The 17140-nt window shown below is 42.3% G+C and overlaps 1 protein-coding gene across 5 annotated transcripts in view; it reads right to left on the bottom strand.

Annotated features, from left to right (window-relative positions):
* SLC10A7 (solute carrier family 10 member 7) overlaps nt 1-12815 on the bottom strand; it is a 148054-nt gene extending 135239 nt beyond the window's left edge. For 2 of the 5 annotated variants that reach the window (XM_017820144.1, XM_017820145.1), the window contains exons 1-3: nt 12690-12815; nt 9217-9299; nt 4138-4274 (exon numbers count right to left, since the gene is read on the bottom strand). In XM_017820144.1, the coding sequence (XP_017675633.1) occupies nt 4138-4274; nt 9217-9299; nt 12690-12789 (320 nt within the window). In that variant the 5' untranslated portion in view covers nt 12790-12815. Of the gene's footprint in view, nt 1-4137; nt 4275-9216; nt 9300-11603; nt 11751-12689 lie in introns of all 5 variants that reach the window. The other 3 variants (XR_001875675.1, XR_001875676.1, XM_017820146.1) reach the window with 2 other exon arrangements.
* Nucleotides 12816-17140: the final 4325 nt, after the last annotated feature.

Here is a 17140-nt window from a genome sequence, read left to right as displayed (position 1 = left end):
AGTGATAAAAACATTTACTGCAAAGTAGAAGAGCCAGATAACCGGGCTTGCTATTTCAGGTTCTCTCTACACTTTTTTTTTCATCAACCTCTTTAAAAAAAAAAAAATAAAAAAATCACAATTAAGCTCTCTATACCTGAACATTAAAAGGCCATCAAATGTTTAATTTTATGCACTTGATAAAATCACCTGACTGCCATCAAAACATCGCCACGTTTCTCCTGCGCTTTAGAAATCTAAGATATACTACTATTATTGTCACTTTTTTGCTTTGTTTGTGCAGCAAAGTTATTGATGTAGACAGCAAATGGTTTTACAAAGTAAGAAAAAGAGTGGTGAGCCTTCCTTTGTTTTCAAAGACAGTCCACAAAAACTGGTTATTACAAAAATTAGCTCTATCAAGTGTATTTAGAAACAACAAGAACATCCCACAATAGATTGCAATTAATTTGGGGGGAAAAGCAAAATGGGGTTTCTGAAGAAAAACTGTGTTGACTTAGAAGGAACAGTAAAGCATGGAATAGGACACTTTGCAAAAGCCCCAAGAGCATGGAACCTACGTGTGGTTTCAAGTATTGGAGCTTGAAATGGTATTCCAGTTCAGAACAATGAATTACTGGTGGTGAACTACTCTGCACTTGTAACCATGTCACTCCATTCCCAAGAAACAGAGTGTCGAAAAGCTGTAGCAAACAGAAGTATTAAATCCAGGCAACAGGGAGCATATTACAGTGCAATTGATACTCTGCAAATATACAAAAAGCTTAAAGAGAAGAAACAAGTAAGTGACACTGACGGTATTCAGTTTGTCAGCTACAGACACTGTGGAAAAGGAAAGAGGCAACCAATGTAAACATTATATAAATCCAATCACAAAGTGCCAAGCATCACCTCGGAAGTATATAATACCTTCAGTTTACAGTGAAATAAGCTATGGCAGCAGAGAGTTGTCAGCACTTAGCAGAATAAGCTCATGTTGAAAAGAAAAGAAATACAGGCAAAAGAAATGGTGTGGAAGAATTTGGAAACATGTATGAAAATACACAGCAGACAAACACATGGCGACTGACATCCATCCCCTACACTGGTTGTGATAGTTATCTCTCTTCTGTGAGGCAGCCAGCTCCTTGAACTTCTCACCTGCACTAGTAAGGGGTGGATTAAGCTCAAAGTTATCCTGAGAGGTACAAAATGTGTGCAAGGGCATTCATCTCAGCTGGCAGGGATTTTCCACACTACAAGGGAAAGATTTAATAATACAGTCTCTGTTAACCCTCTCAAATTTAAAATAACACTTTTGGAATTAAAATTAAAAATCAGTATCAAGCAATGGTTTAAATATTCTTCATATAAAAATATTAATCCAAAAAAACCTGGTACACACTAAATGGAAATACTTTAAAACATGCACCTGTGAATTTTTTCTTGCTTTGCATCAACTGCACATAATACTACCAATATATAAAGAGATTCCTCCAATGGCCAACTACAGATTAGTACAGATAAAAAGCAACCAACTGCAACATTCCACTGGTTCAGGCCATGCTATAAGTACTAACATCAGGGGTCCAAACGCTGTTCTGCTGATAACACCACAGACAACTGAGCAGTAGGGTCTGAAGTCACACATTGTAGATACAGAAGCTTCAAATCCATATCTTATACCCAGTCTTTGCATCTCGTGCCTAACCACTTGTACTGCAAATGCTATATGCTAAAAGTGGCAGAAGAGGTGCAAACATTAATAACTTCTTCATGCTCCTTTTCAAAGGGATGCTGTCAATGCAAAATCTAGTCAGCTAATCAAAAAATTAACTTGGGATGATGCTTGGGATCATCCTCAGTTTCTCCTCAAATTTATGTATTTCCAATAATTATAAAGCAACAAACCTCCTAATATCATCCCAGATGGGGAAGGGGGGCAAAAAAAACCCTGAGCCATAGAAACACAGATGAAAAAGTGGTACCATCTGAATCTGCCTCTCAAATAACACAGCAAAACAGATCCTCACAGAGCATGGGAGAATCTACCACACACTCTGAAGCAAGATGGGAAAAGTACTGTGGGCTGTGCCCTGCAGGCATAACCTTGTACAGAGAGTAGTGGAGAACTCCAGTCCCCAAGGGAGCCACCCCGCCAAAGGGTGCTCCATGCCCTTGGGAGCATATGCCTATTTTTCCAGGCCTTTGTGACAGCTATCAACCAACTTCCACTACAAGCTGTGCTAAACATGTGTAAACTTTGCCAAAACCTGTCTTGTTCCATTTCTGTGTTTATCAGTGTTTCTAAGGGAATAAAAATTACAAATGTGGGGCATGAGGATGAACTTTTGGTTACACAGAGTGGCCACAGCACAAGCAGTTCCTCAAATCTGCTCCTCACACTTATACAGGGATCTGCTTTAAAATGTTTTTCTAGAGTTAGGACAGAGCTTAGTATCTTCTGCACCTGCATCACACTGAAGGTACAGCTCCCATCAGGCTCCCTTTGCAGTGCCTGCTGCTCTAAGCGTGTCCTGAACAACAATATTTATCAAGAAAGTAGTCTTAAAACATTAAAAAAACCCCAACCAAGCTACCTTCACTAAACTCCTCAGCCTGACCATTCTTTGAATGAAGCCTCTATACAACAGAGTTAATGCACTAAAAGATAAAACACAGCCAAATCAGAAATAGTACTCAAGGAACAAGCGCTTGAAAGGTAGTTTGAAACATGCAGAAGTATACCAGCTCACTGGTAAGACACAGACACACCTTCATGAAAAATGAGGATGGTTTTGGCTCCACATTTAGGGAGATAAACACAAATTTTTTGGGGGGGTTGTGTTTTTTTTCTTTTTTACAAAATTACATACAATGTCTAGTTCTACACACAGTTTCACAGGTGTGTATGTATATATATATATACAGCTGTATTTGTGCATGTAACAGATCACGTCCCTTAAACACTAAGAACGCAAGGGGCATAAGAGTCATCAGACAGGAGGGATAAGAACTGCTTCAAGGAACCAAAAACCCCACAAAAACCTCTTTCACCTTGCACTTTAGCAATTGAAACTCCCCTGGATTTTTAGCAACTGGGGAAAATCATGTCTCCATTCTAGCTGAGAAAAAATTTCACAACTGTTTTACTTTAAAGAATACCCTTTACTGCAAATAGCTAAATGAAAAGGAACATTGTACAGCAATCTTGTTATATCCCTGATTTACTAAGGCTGTTAAGCAAAACAGTGTCAACTTTTAAATGGTGTCATCTCAATTTCACCTTCTCACTATCACTGGGACCACTTCACACTTGGTGGAACACCTGGAGAAGCCACTTAAAACAAAACAAAATGCTCTTTCAGGTTTAGGCCTTGTAAAAACAAACATGAGCAGCTTTTTCATTAAACTTTTAAGACAAGGAACTCCCCAAGCAATGTTTCACCAAGCAGTAAGAAACAATGGGTAGTTTTCTAAAATAATTGATTTTTACTTTCCAGTATAGCTGCATGGTGCTAAGTATTGACCTTCCATTCTAAAAAAAAAAAAAAAAACAAAAACAAAAACACCTTTTTATTTTTTTGATTTTACATAAAATCTATCACAAGTACACCACCAATGCAGCTGTGGAAGCACGCATTGGCAGAGTATACCTAGCATTTAAAATTCACTGTTTTCATAGTAACTAACTTAGTTTCTGCTCATCTCAAGGTTCTTCTCCTACAAAAACTTTACTTTTCCCCCTCCCCCATATATAGCTAGGAGCAGATACTAGAGACGTGCAAGAAATGCTCAATACAGACTATTTAAAAACAGAAGAACAGTATGTGGCATACTGTTTTTCCTTCACCATTCCTTTTCTTCCCTCCACATCACTCTTAAGACCCATCACTTCAGCTGTGCTTCATGACAGAGAAAGCCAACCTGTTGCAAGCTCCCTGCATATAAGACTAACTGATCAGACTTTCTGAAAAGGAGACCAAGTTCCTGAAAGGATAATCTTGTGCACATACTTTGTTTTAGACACCAAAGTGCTGAAGCATAAAATGAACCAGCAAAATCTGTTTAAAATACAACAAAACATCCATTGCAGGATAAGCAGCCCTTTAAGACGACACCTACAAACATATTTCACTCCATTATGCTTAAACATACCCTTTTAAAAGCCATTCATTTATGGGTGTGATTGATAATAGCTGAAGAAAGACCCATATTGCTGTTGGGAAGAACACAAGTGTAAAAATCTGGACAAAAAGGTGTAGTTTCACATGCATCAAAGCACTTGTCAGCTCCTGCAAAAGAAAAAGAAGAGAGGAAGTTGCAGTCATAACAGCTGAAGTAAGATCACGTTTGTGCTTTTAAAACTAGGATCACCTTTATAATACAAAGAGAGTGCATGTCAAAAAGGCACCTTTAGGGATCATCTGATCTTCCTCTTTAATAATGAAGTACATCCAAACAACATAAAAGCTCTATCTGCTCCTGGGCATTTTTCCAAAAGAATTGTCCACCACTTCAATAATAGTGTAGCTCTCACAACAGCAGCTTTTCAGCAGGCAGCCTTAGCACTTTGTCACTGCTTCAAAACCTGTGTTAACTACACTGGAGCTGTTTACTTAACTGACTGCTGATATCAAGAGGCATGAAAACTTGTAGTGCACACATGATTTCAGGTTCTTCTAGACTAAACAGGGCCACAAACTGTGATTCTCATTTATACTGTTAAAAAAAAAAAAAAAAAAAGAAGAGATGTTTACATTACCAAGCATTCACTTGTGGTGGGTTTTTTTTAAGAAAGAATAACAAACATAAAAAGAAAAGTATTTGGTTGCAAACTCATTATGTATTGTATCAACAGGTAGGAAATTTACAGAAAAAAAAAAAAAAATCAGGCTGACGACAAATAGCAAAGAAAGAACACCAAGACCATAACAAGCTAACAACAGCTAAGCCATAAATTTCAGAGAAATAAAGTGCAAAACAACACTGGAGACTCAGAAAACAACAAAGAAAAATTTAATTTTAAATAGTGTAAGAGTACAGAGGTTTTTGAGTACAAGGAAAGAGCCTTGCACATTTCAGCTCATTTCAACTCTCACAGACTGAGAATAAAATTTCCTTTTCCTCTCTCTCTCTCTCAAAGTAATTCGCACTCTTTTCAAGTAAACAACGCAAAAGAACTGATGGCACTTTTATTCAAAACCTAATTTGCTAGGATTCTCCAGCTATCTGACACTCGAGATGCATTAAATATATATATATATATGTATGTTTTAAAAAGTGTAGTTTCATACACAGTAAGGCAGCAGCCAATCTTCAAATGCCAGCCTGTCTCAGCTTCAAAACAGTTGAACTTTCATGAAACACAATAAAATACTGCATTTTTGACCATCCAAATACCCATGGATGTTAACTATACATCTGGAAGTACAAACAATTCAGCACTGTGTCCTTGTTACCTTACTTTTCATAATAAAATTAAGTCCCAAATTTGGATCAGGGATAAAAAAAAAAGAAAAAGAAAATACACATTCATACATATCCTATTCTTGAGGTTATACAAAACATGGAACTGAAACATACATCTTGACCAAATTTTACTTAGAAAGTATTGTTACATTCAGTGCTTGGTTAACTGAACAAAACAGCAATTTTTTATGCAGGCAGTAACACTGCACAAAAAAATAGGCCTTCTTCACACACAGCCTGTCACAGCACCTGTGGTGTTTTGAACAGCTTCACTGTAGTACTGTTTCATTTTATCTCAATAAGAATGCAAAAATGAAACATCTACAGGTATAAACACATTCTGTACAGAAACAAAAGACACCTGGAAATACCTATATAAAAGTGGCCATTTTAGAAGTAAATAACACAATTGGAAGAAAACAAAGTAAGTGACTTCTTCCAGCAAAGCTGTCAAGTCACCTCCAGTCCTGGATTTTGTAGTGGATTGGGGGTACCCATGAAGGTACCCCCAGTCCAGGCACTGTCACAAATACAGAAGTGCTCTTTTAATTTCATATTTCTACTGTTGGAAAATGCCTTAAAAACAGATGGTTTTAAGAAGATTCTGTGATACTTCCAAAAGCAAAATCCAAACCAAAAACTTGGGAAAGCCTCACTGGAACTTCCAGGGAGCAAGGAAGGTGATACAACACAACCAACCCACTGCACGAAGGAATGCTGTATTAGTGGAACAGGTCCTTGCAGATCTAAATTAACAGTCTGGAAAATGTCTCTAGTGATTACCTTTGAGGATATAGTTATTTAGAATAGTTATTATTATAATAGTATACCTTAGACTGTATGATCACGGAACAAATGCTGAGGCAAACAGCCTTCATCCTCTTAAGCAATCCACAAGGGCTCTCAAAAAAGCAGAAGTCTCAAAAACGTTACTGGAAGCTGTTCGTTATGACTCCGTTTCTTCACACCAGATAGAACAGTTTACCTTGTCTTCCCCAGTATTTCAGACCCTTTGGGGAGTTTATCCTATCCCCTGACTGTTCAGTGTGGGTCCGTACTGCCCTCCAGCCATGCTTAGGATGGTCATAGCTAGACTGCTCTGAGCAAATACCCACACAGAGCAAACAGTGTTTTCAGTGGTTTGCCAAATTCCTCATTGAAATGGATAACTCAAGTATGTGACTTAATTTCTGGGGCCCTATGGGAGGTATCTGCTTTAAAAGACCAAGCTATCCAGTCCCTGAAAACTGAAATAGCCTTATATTAAGGTGGAATCAAATGTACTTGTCATTCCTAAACACAGACTATTTCCACGAGTGTAAGAGGACCTCAGTCACCTCTAGTTCTGAAAACGTAACAAGGTCATGCACAGACAGGCTCTACTTGAATGTTGGAAATTATTTTGTAAAATGCTTTCTGAACACATTAGCAAACTTTTTGAGCACACACTTTCACAGCAGATAACACCAGAAGTGTAACCTTAAAAGAGCATCAGTTATTTCTCATTTTGTCAGATTTATCAGAAGGTCTCTGTTCACACTTCTACAACTCTTTATCCTTTCGTAAAGCATATCAAACACTTGTTTCCATCTAACTAATACATTATCCAGAGTTGAACAGCCAGCACAAGATCAAGAATAAATAAAGACAAAGGCAGAAACTATTTAATTTGCAATCCAGTAAAAAAGTGTATTAACTGACTAATAATACCAACTTTAAATTGTGCCTTAAACAACTAAAACACGCCCCAAAAGTATTTTAATAAGATCACGACTTGGCCTGCTAACACATTTAAGGATTGGTTTTAACATACACTTCAGGAAGTAACAGCACAAGGTACAATGAGTGAAATGGTTTTCTTCCTCTCTATCTTCTACCCCCACAGCAGAAACTGAGGAAAGGCTTAGCTTTTTCCTGAAACATAAAGCTGGATGTACAGCACCAGCCCTAACTGCTGCTCCCAAAAGAATCTGAGATCTGGACCTGCACACAAACATCCATTCCTGTAAAAGCTTCATTTACATCAATATATTGCTTTTAGTACCGCAGATGAAAAGAAGTTATGCAAGTTCAAAGTAGGACACAACATACTGCCCAGGAAACTGTCAGTCATGTCCCCTTAACTGGAAAAAGTTAGAGGTACACTAGTATTGAGAATCTAATCAAGACTTTGATAATACTATTGATTTCTCTCACAGCTGCTTTACAAATACAAAGTTTCAAGGACACAAACTAGTGAAAGGGAAAGAAATGTTACTTTTTTTTTTTTCCCATGCACAGATTCCTAAATCTGAAAGTAGAAAACTCCACTCATTAATTCTAGTCAGGTTTGTATTTCGGGTCCTCTTCTCTGTGGAAGAAAGTGCCTCTCCACAGTCTATTTCCTTTAGGATTAATTACCATCCCAGGCAAATAGATAACATGGTTCTTCCTGCATCCCCATAGGACCACAAGGCTCTAAATAACTGCTGCAGAATTGACTCAAGTTACTCATTTCACTAACACTGTGTCCCAGCAGAGCTAGAGGTCCTAGTGCCAGAACTGCCAGCAGAGTGCGGAGGAGAGGGCAGCCATCAATTCAAACACCACTATAACCACAATACAGGTTTAGAAACATCTTTGTTGAGTGCACACTGCTCACCCAAATCCCATTTCACCAGGAGATAACTGGACAACATTGTGATGATCCTTTCAGGCACTAGTATCATGCAACATATGAGTAACATCAGCTGTTAGCACAACCAACAGCATAAAAGGAATCAAAACACTAGACTAGCAGAGACATGCAGTGTTTCACTTCAGCTCTGGCTGCTCCTTCTCTTCTTGGCACATAGCCATCATTTCCTTTCTCCATGCCTCCTTTATACAGCACTAAGAGGTCCTCCCCTTCGTCTCTTCTGACTCACAGATTGTTCCTCTTTGAAAAAGCATGTGACACAAAATTTTAAACAAATCTCAGTGCCTGTGATATGTAGCAGAGCATAGGTACTTCAAATCCTCCTGTCCACAACTAAATCCTACAGGAAAAGATTGCCAAGACTTTGTTCCTGCGTATTGGTGTTGCACCTGCAGAGGAACCCTTTTGTGCTGATCCTGGCTGCTGTCCTGTCCCTACAAAATGTGGAAACTTAAAGCCACCAGATCTTTGCTTCTATCAATCCAGTAGTGACCAGCTTAAACAGTTTTACCTGGACAACACACCAGCAGGTGAGCTGAGGCACAGTGAGCTCACACTTTCCCTTTGTGTCCTAGAGAGGCATGGAGAGTTCACATAGTCCCTCTCTACCTGCTACCCTACTAAGTTCTCCCCTAGGACTCAAAAGCTTTCTGGCCTGTTTCTCAGCTAAGAAGTAGGGAAGCCAAAGTGCAGAAGGGTTGGCAGAAGGCAGGTGCTAGTGCACACCTGGACCTCACCCTAATTTGGGTTTGGGACACATCCACGGTGTACATCCAGTTTCAAAAGTTTGCTCATTACTTCCATTTAGGTAAAGCCCTGTCAAATCAAACAACCCCCTCCTCTATGGATGTGTGAAATTTATTCACGCTCTCTTTCTCACCATCTTCATTACTTTGTGAAGAACTTTCAGAAATCAAGGAGAGTTATTCCGTAAATTTCTAAAATTTATCTTCTCTTATTAGCCATCCCCCTAGCACCACCACCAACAGCACAGTCATTCAGTATTCCAATTACATTCAAACCTGATCAAAAGGAACATAAAACTTTTTAAAGCATAACAAGAATGAAGCAATGAGAAATTACAGTACCTCAGTTTTTAAGGAGAGTCCACTGTTAAAGAATATAGCTGAAACGGCAATGTAAGTTATGGTAATTTCTGGTTTCAAGGGTCCTAAAAAATATAGACATAGAGAACAAAGTGAATTATAGTCAAAGAGATAATGATATGCTTATACTGTATCAAAGTAAATGAGAATACTTAGAAAAATATATGGAGAAAATATGACCATCAAAGTCTCTAATAAAAAGAATGAGGTTTCTATTAAGTTAAAGAAAGCATGCTGTTCGTTTTTAAATAAAAGCAAACCAGTGAGGGGAAAGTGAGTTATGATTCATAAAAATTTGGCTACTGTGATTAGAGGTCATAGAGAACTAACAGGTAAATTCTGGAAATATGAAAATGGGGAGTTTTTCACAGCTCTGTCATCAGAGTATCTGCGTCTGCAAACTCAAACCATACACTCGAATAAAAATATTAGCTGCTACCTGCACAAGGCCATTGATATCATTCACATATCTACCTCTCACTTCTTGCCCTACAACACACACACCTGTCTGGCTGCCTGCACAGAGGAAACCAAATCATATGTTGCAATGATTTCCTCGGGGCAATTCAGTTCTGCGCTATTCCCTAACAACAGGGCTGTGGCAAAATGGATCACGTCAGCCCTACAATAAAACATTTCAGACACTGCTGCAGTGAGATCAGCAAGGGCAGATGCCTGCACCTCCAAGGGTTCCACTATATTAAGGGCTTACATTTGTATATATTTATATACTTTTTTCAGGGACATTAAAATATTTTTTACACTCCTATAAAAATGATGAATTCTCTTAATACACTTTGCCTTCAGAGGCCACCGAAATGTATATACTTGGTTTTTCATGAGCATTCAACCAGATGCTATATTAGAAAGGAAATATTAGCAGTCTACTTAGAACTAAAGTAATATCCTAACTCTACAAGTGACCAGAAGGTGTCATGAGCAAAACTGCAGGAGCAAACAAGCAACCCTTTACTCGACACTCCAGAAGAGAAGAACCTTTCTGCTTTCTCGGATGAATGATACATTGATGGTCACACTGGAGTCACGTCAATGATCCTTAAACTAGGGGGATTTGATTGTACAAATCAAATTTGCATCCCAAGTCATTTAAACCTAAATCCTACTCTCAGTGAGAGCTCTGCTGATGAGACACTGAAGTTATATGTGTCAAATACAAAAAAACCCAAAAAATTACCCAAACAACATATATGAAGTGTAAGGAAAAAACCAGGACAGGAAATGCAGGAGTTAAAGTTGCAACCAAGCATGTGGCTAGTTGCAAAATTATGGCATGTTACCTGAATAGATATAGGGGGAAAAAAAACAGAAAGATTGCATAAATATATGTAGCTATACAGAAAACTGTATTTTATAGACACAATTCCATGTTTTTTCTAATCTTATTGAAGATTAGAGCATATATGAACATGCACATACACACTAGGAAGACAGGCAGTGGGTTAGTCTGGCTAAATTAGGGGTTCTTCCAGGACTCAGGTATTTTTTTTTTTTTTAGGGTTTTTCACTGGGCTACCTGAACTCCTTTCACAGGAGAAACCTCTATCACTTGAGCAGCCACACACTCATGGAGCACAGGGAACTCTGGTCACAACAGATCCCCTTCATCTCTGGCCATTTCCTGGTCAGAAAAGTTCTTTTAACAAAGGAACTAAATGGGCTCATTTATCAAATAAGAAAGCACACAAAAAGGGCTTGGCTTATGTCCTGAAGGTGACAACAACACAAATCTTTGTTATTTATGGCACAGTGTTCCACTGGTAGGAATGCTGGGCCATCCATACCATTCAGTAAGGTCCTGCAAATTACAGTGCATGGTTATGTCAGCTGGAAGAAGACAAACTAAGGTTTCTTCATACATGGATATTTCCCATCCCCCACCTCTTCCTGGTTTTAAAAAGAAATTTTTTTTTTCCTCAGAACACTGGGATCAGACAGCTCCAGAAGAGGTATAACCACTTTGGGGAACATGTGCTCACTAGTTTCAATCAACGCTCACAAGATTTTTAAAGCAAGCTGTCCCAGGAACAATACCATGTCAAAGCCTGACACGTCTTTGCAGTAGGATAATTAAATGAAGTGCTCCATCATAGTGCTTCCATGCAGGAAGTCAGCTGAGGAAAAATTATTTCCTATTCTAGTTAAAAAGGACCTCCCACACTGCTGTTAACAATCAGCATGACAGTCAAACCAGAAATGGACAAAACACCTCTTATCAATTTAATGTTGTCTTTAAGGTCTGCTGAAAACAAAGCATGGATCCTGCAAGATCCCCACGTGGGTCCTATTCATCTATGCAAAACAGCACACACATGTTAGAAGGAATCCCTGCACAGCAGGAATTTGCCTACCCTGAACTCCATGAAGCACCGGAGCCTTAGTTGACACAGCAAGTGTTCAGAGCCATATTTTTTTAAGTCAACTTTCTTTTTTTCCCAGAAGGTAAGAGAGGGAAAAAAGGCTGGCTCCTCAGTGAGAAGCTGTCTATCCTCAAACTTCTGCTCTGTTAAGGAAAAAAAAAATATCTATGCATATAAAAGCCCAGCTAGATTCTTCCTCCCCTCACATAACATAGAATTACTTAAGGAATTCTGTTCAAGTGTTCTACATTCCTTTTCTTAAATCTTCAGAGAACAATTAAGGGAAAAAAATATAAAATTTAACTTGTCTTTGAAAACTGTAAACACGTGGAACTGAAGTTCCAATGAAAACTGACCAGAAGATGCTGCCAGCATTTATCCTTAAAGATACACTGTTTACGTTCAAATAACACTGCATATTTCATCAGCTCCTGTTACACGAAACACACGGGACCTCCCTGCTTAGCTAAGGGCAGATCTTTCTTCTGCTTTGCTCACTGTAAGCATCTGACACCACTTCGCAGAGGATCGTTTTCACTGTTTGCCCTCACCTTTCGTGAGCAAGTAAGAGGGAACAACGGAAGGAAAAATAAAATCCAAAAGTTTAAAACACAAGTGTGTTACTATAAAGTAAAAGTCTGGCACCTGAGAATTTACAAGTTACATCTCCGGGGAAGCTCACGGGTGGCAGAATTCCGCACACTGAACTGCGAGGACTTTTATACCCAGAGCTCTGGAAGTTACGACTTAGTTTAAGCAGGGGCACGTCCACAGCAAGTCACTCCTCACCTCCCACCGCCACGAACCCAAAAAAGAGCAGGACGCTACTCCAGCCACCGGCACAGCGCCGGGAAAACACCCACGGGGACAACACACCTGGAAACACTTCCCGGGTGCCCGCGGAGCAGTGGCCGAGGGGCAGGCGGGGAGAGGGAGCTGCTGAAGGGGCAGGGACCCCGCACGGGCGGGGCGGGGGAGGCAGAAGCCAAAGTACCGCGGGGCTCTCGGGGGGGTCCCGAGGGGTCCCGGGCTGCGGCGGCTCCGGTGCCCCCGCCGGGGCGCAGCGCCCGCACTCACCGCCTTTGACGCCGACGCCGGGCTCCAGCCGCGCCACCGCGATCACCAGCACAATCCCCAGGATGAACCACTCCTTCCGCAGCCGCTCCAGCAGTCCCATGGCGCTGCCCGCCGCCCGGCGCGGCTGGGCTGGGCTGGGGTGGGCTCGGCTCGGTGCGGCGCGGAGCTGCGCTCGGGGCGGGGCGCGGCCCCACCGCCCGCCGGCAGGGCCAGCCGGATCCGCTCACAGGAAAAGTCTCACCCACCGCCGCCATCGCTACCACGCACCTCCTAATAGGCGCGCACACCCCGCACTGCCGCTCGCCCGCCCGACTGCGCGCAGCGCCTGCCCCCCCCCCACGCCTCCGCCGGCTTCAGCCGCCCCCTCGCCGCCCCGCATCCCCGCGCCGAGACAGGGGCGGCCACTGCACGCCGCGGCGGCGCGAACGGGACGGGCGTCGTGGCGGCCGCTGCCGGCCGGGCGGGCTGGGGGGAGCGCGGCGCGCACAGTCGGTCCCGGCGGGCGGGCGCGGGGCTGGGCGTGCGCGGCGGGGCGGGACGGGCGCGGCGGGTGCGTGCGCGCTGCTTTGGTACATTACAACGCCCGCGTGACGCCCGGCGCTTGACGCGCGGGAGGGCGGGCGCGAGCCGGGAACCGCCGGGATCGGGATCCGGGAATGTCGCCAGGAGGGCGGGCGGGGGCTGGGGCTGGCAGTGCAAATACCCACAGTTGGGCTCACCGCCAGCCCGTGTCGCGGGAGCGCCGGGCGGGCAGGGGCGGCCCCCGTGTCACGCACCTGTCCCCGGAGCGCGCACACGCCCGCCCGTCCCGTCTCCCGGGCGGCCACGGACACGTGGATCGGGATCGCACGGGAGTTCACGGGAGCGGAGGGGGACGCCTGTCTGTCCTCTCGGGGCAGACCCGAAGGCAGCTGCCCAGCCCGCGGGAGAAGCCCCTGTCGCGACATGCCGACAGCATCGCCCGCGGTGTGTCCCGCGGAGCGCCCGCCGGGCCAGCGGCGCGCGGTTCCCTGGTTTATCTCGACGCTAAACACATTTCCATTAAAACAGAATGTCGTAAAAACTCATTCCAGTGCTCGACCCGCGCCCTCCATTCCCTATTCCCCTCCGGTCGCGCTTGCCCTACGGATTCATTAGCCCAGCCCCTGCCCAGCCACGACCCCCGCCCTCCAAACCGCATTAACGAGGAAATGATAAAGCGGGAGACGCTCTATCATCCAGCTGCTCCCATCAGCGGCTGTTAGTCCCGCAGGTCCCACGCACACGGCAGCCCTCCCGCGGGATTCCCAAATATTTAGGCAAGTTTATACTGGACAGCCCCTGTGGATGTGCTCAGGCTTCAAGGAATAGCCCTGCCACAGGCTTTCTGCTCTCTGCTACCGAGGAGATAAATGTGTACAGCTTAAAAGCTCAGCTGCGATCTCCAAGAGGTGCATATTTCTGTGTGTCCTGTGAGGTTCACTTGTGTAAACGTGGATACATCATAGCTGGAATTTTTGAATATGAAGGGAACATGCCTTCTCCCACCCTCAAGTGGATCCAAAACCTGCGGTTTAAAATGATTACTCGTCTCACTGCTTGACTAAAGTTTACTGGAGTACATGCAGGTCTTTGCTCCCTTCTCAGATAGAAGGCCCAGATCGCAAAGCCTCACTGCATCTGCCTGTGCAACCTCAGTGGGTTGGCTGTTTTGGGAGAAAACAAATGCATAATGGGTGTTTGTCTAGAGCAAGCTGCAATTATAACGAGCGGAGGATTTGATTACTTGGAGGATTTGATTACTGCACAGAAAAGATAAATCAGATGAAGATGTAAAGTTAATGTTTACCATATAAATTACATTAAATCCCTCTGTGTGTACTCCCTCACAGGTGAGGTGGCCCTAGTTCTGCACCATCCATAGATCAGAGGCTTACATTTTTGTGGCTCTGAAAGCACACTAGCAAGAGCATAGGCCCCCTGATCTGAACACAGCAGAGAACCAGGAAGATGTCCAGTGTTTCCCAGCTGGGTTTTTTGTGAATTTGTACACAGTCATGGAGGCCCTAACAGAGATAGGAAGGAGACTTTGCACCCTCTTCCTGATGGTTCCAGCCAGGTGGATGCCTTACAAGATGCAGAGGCCTCGCTCTGCACCAGCAGGGCTAAAAGGCACAAGCAGCTTCAGCACAATTCGGGAAAAACATAATAATAAATAATCTGTTGAGGCCAAAAGTTATACACTCACAAGTTAGAAGCAGCTGAAATTTATGGTAAATGAAGTTGCTGGAAAGTCAATTGCTGCAGAAGCTGCAGATGGATGCAAAGAATGGACAGGTATGAAGGATGCTCAGTCTGGCAATAAAATTCAATCGTGCAGTAAAGACAGCAGTCTCTCACCCTGCTTTTGCATCATAGTTTTTACATGGTACTAATCCAGCCCCTCACTCTTTGTAGGTGGATACTACTTACAAATTTCTAATCTTGGCCACTGTTCAAGTTAATTCTAGGTTCATCTTGCCAACAGGTTTCAGATATTTGCTCACGGCAGATCTAACTGGCAAAAGTTAGAAACCACAGGTTCAGTTCTAGGCTCTGGAAGATGCATCTCAATTTCCCTTCCAAAGAGGGGAGGATCTTGTGCACAGTCCCAAGCCTGTCTCTCCTTCTCTAAAGAAGGATGAGATACCGCACTGTGTATTAGATTTAGAATAGTTAAGAAAAAATGAAAACAAACAAACAAAACCCCCACCAACCCAAATGGTCATCAGATATAACAGAAACAGTTTAAATTTTGTCTATACTTAAAATTAAAAGATAAGCTTTAACAAGACTCTGTTGCTTTGAGTGGATGCTTTGCCTATAAATTTGTTTCCAAGGGATCTGAAGTTTGTAATAAACATCTTTTGCCAACTGAATTACAAAATACGTGGGTTCATGGGGCTCTCTTTCTCTGTAATCTTTAAAATCATATGCAGATCTTTACTCATATGCATAATCTTTAAAATCATCAGCTGTGTATCAGAAGACTTGTACAAAGGTATTTTAGCAGTTTTGTTTAAAAGATGTTCTGCTATTATTGTGGTAAGCATGTAGGTCTCTTAGATTAATTAGATGAAATTGTTCCTGCTTTTAAATAACGGAGCACTCTGAAAGCCCTGCTGTGTCCTACCAGAGGAGAGCAGGAAGAAAGAATTTTATAATTGGCAGGACTCTCACACATCCTAAATCTGTCTACAAGACAGCATCAGTGTTGGTATAAGAGAATATCATCCATCATATTATCATCCATTCTGAGGCATTTGCTCAGTATTAGAGAGGGACAATTCAGTGTCATCCAAAACTATATCCTGCAACATTTCACATTCCTCATCAGGTTCCCATACAGAAAATATACATATCCTAATTAGCCACTGGGACTCAACCAGATCCTGGAATGGCCTGGCACATGTGTATGTGTATTCTCCAATAAACTGAATAAAAACATTTTGGGGTATATTTAGCTGTGGCTTAAGACATAGTACAGGAATGAGAATTTAGCTTCCCTCTGATTTCACATGATCAAGTTTTCGTTTTTGTTCAACTGCAAACATACCTCAGGGCTTCCAGATGCTTTCCTGCCTCCAAAGGCCCTTGTGCTTCCTTCTGCATAATACAAAAGCTGCATGACACGCGTAGCTACGTGACACCAAATCCTCAGTGCTCACAGGTAATCTGCTGAAACCACCGGGGCTGTTTATGTGAGCAGCGACTGGTTTTCATGTCTGCAAAGATGCAGAAGTGGACTGGACTTTTCTGGGCTTCACAGAAATGAACAATCAGTCTGGTGTAGTTTGTAAGCAAAGCCAAGACATTGTCTCCCCTTTGTGTCATATGGAACCGATTTTTATTGTGTACCCAGCCTCTTACCTGCACGATGTACCCTGATGCCTAATAACTGCACAGTTATTTTAGGGAATGTGCTAGGATTTTAAAATTCCCTAGTAGCAGATGTCATCTGATTATGCATTTAGACAGAAGAGATTTTAATATAAAGGAGAGGGGATCACGAGATAAAGGGAGCTTAAACGAGAGGAAGAGATAGTGTTAAATAATTTAACTTGAAAAGAACAAAGATATTCAGAATGAACAAGATAAAGAGAGGTGTTAATTATAAATAGGAAAGTTGAGGAGAAAAAGTGGAAATATATGGGAGACGGTTTACAACACATTTATATTTCTCACAAGCACTTAGTGGCATGATCTCAGATTTTCTCAGGCGCTTGAAGAGATTGCTAAACCCATCCCATTAGCTGGATTTCCTTATGGAAGAGGAGTTCACAGGTCTTTATTCTGTCTTGACCTGGGTGCTTATACTGCTTCAGGCACCTGAAAGAGATCTTTTGGTTGTTGCTGCTGAATATTACTGAATGCCTTTGAGTGCTTGGGTATTGCCAGCTGCAGGACTCACCGCCATTAACATAATGCAGTAG

This window comes from Lepidothrix coronata, unplaced genomic scaffold, assembly GCF_001604755.1.
Source record: "Lepidothrix coronata isolate B3197 unplaced genomic scaffold, Lepidothrix_coronata-1.0 Scaffold79, whole genome shotgun sequence".
Classification (NCBI taxonomy): domain Eukaryota; kingdom Metazoa; phylum Chordata; class Aves; order Passeriformes; family Pipridae; genus Lepidothrix; species Lepidothrix coronata.
Note: the sequence above shows the minus strand (reverse complement) of the source record. Positions and strands in the feature narration are given on the sequence as shown.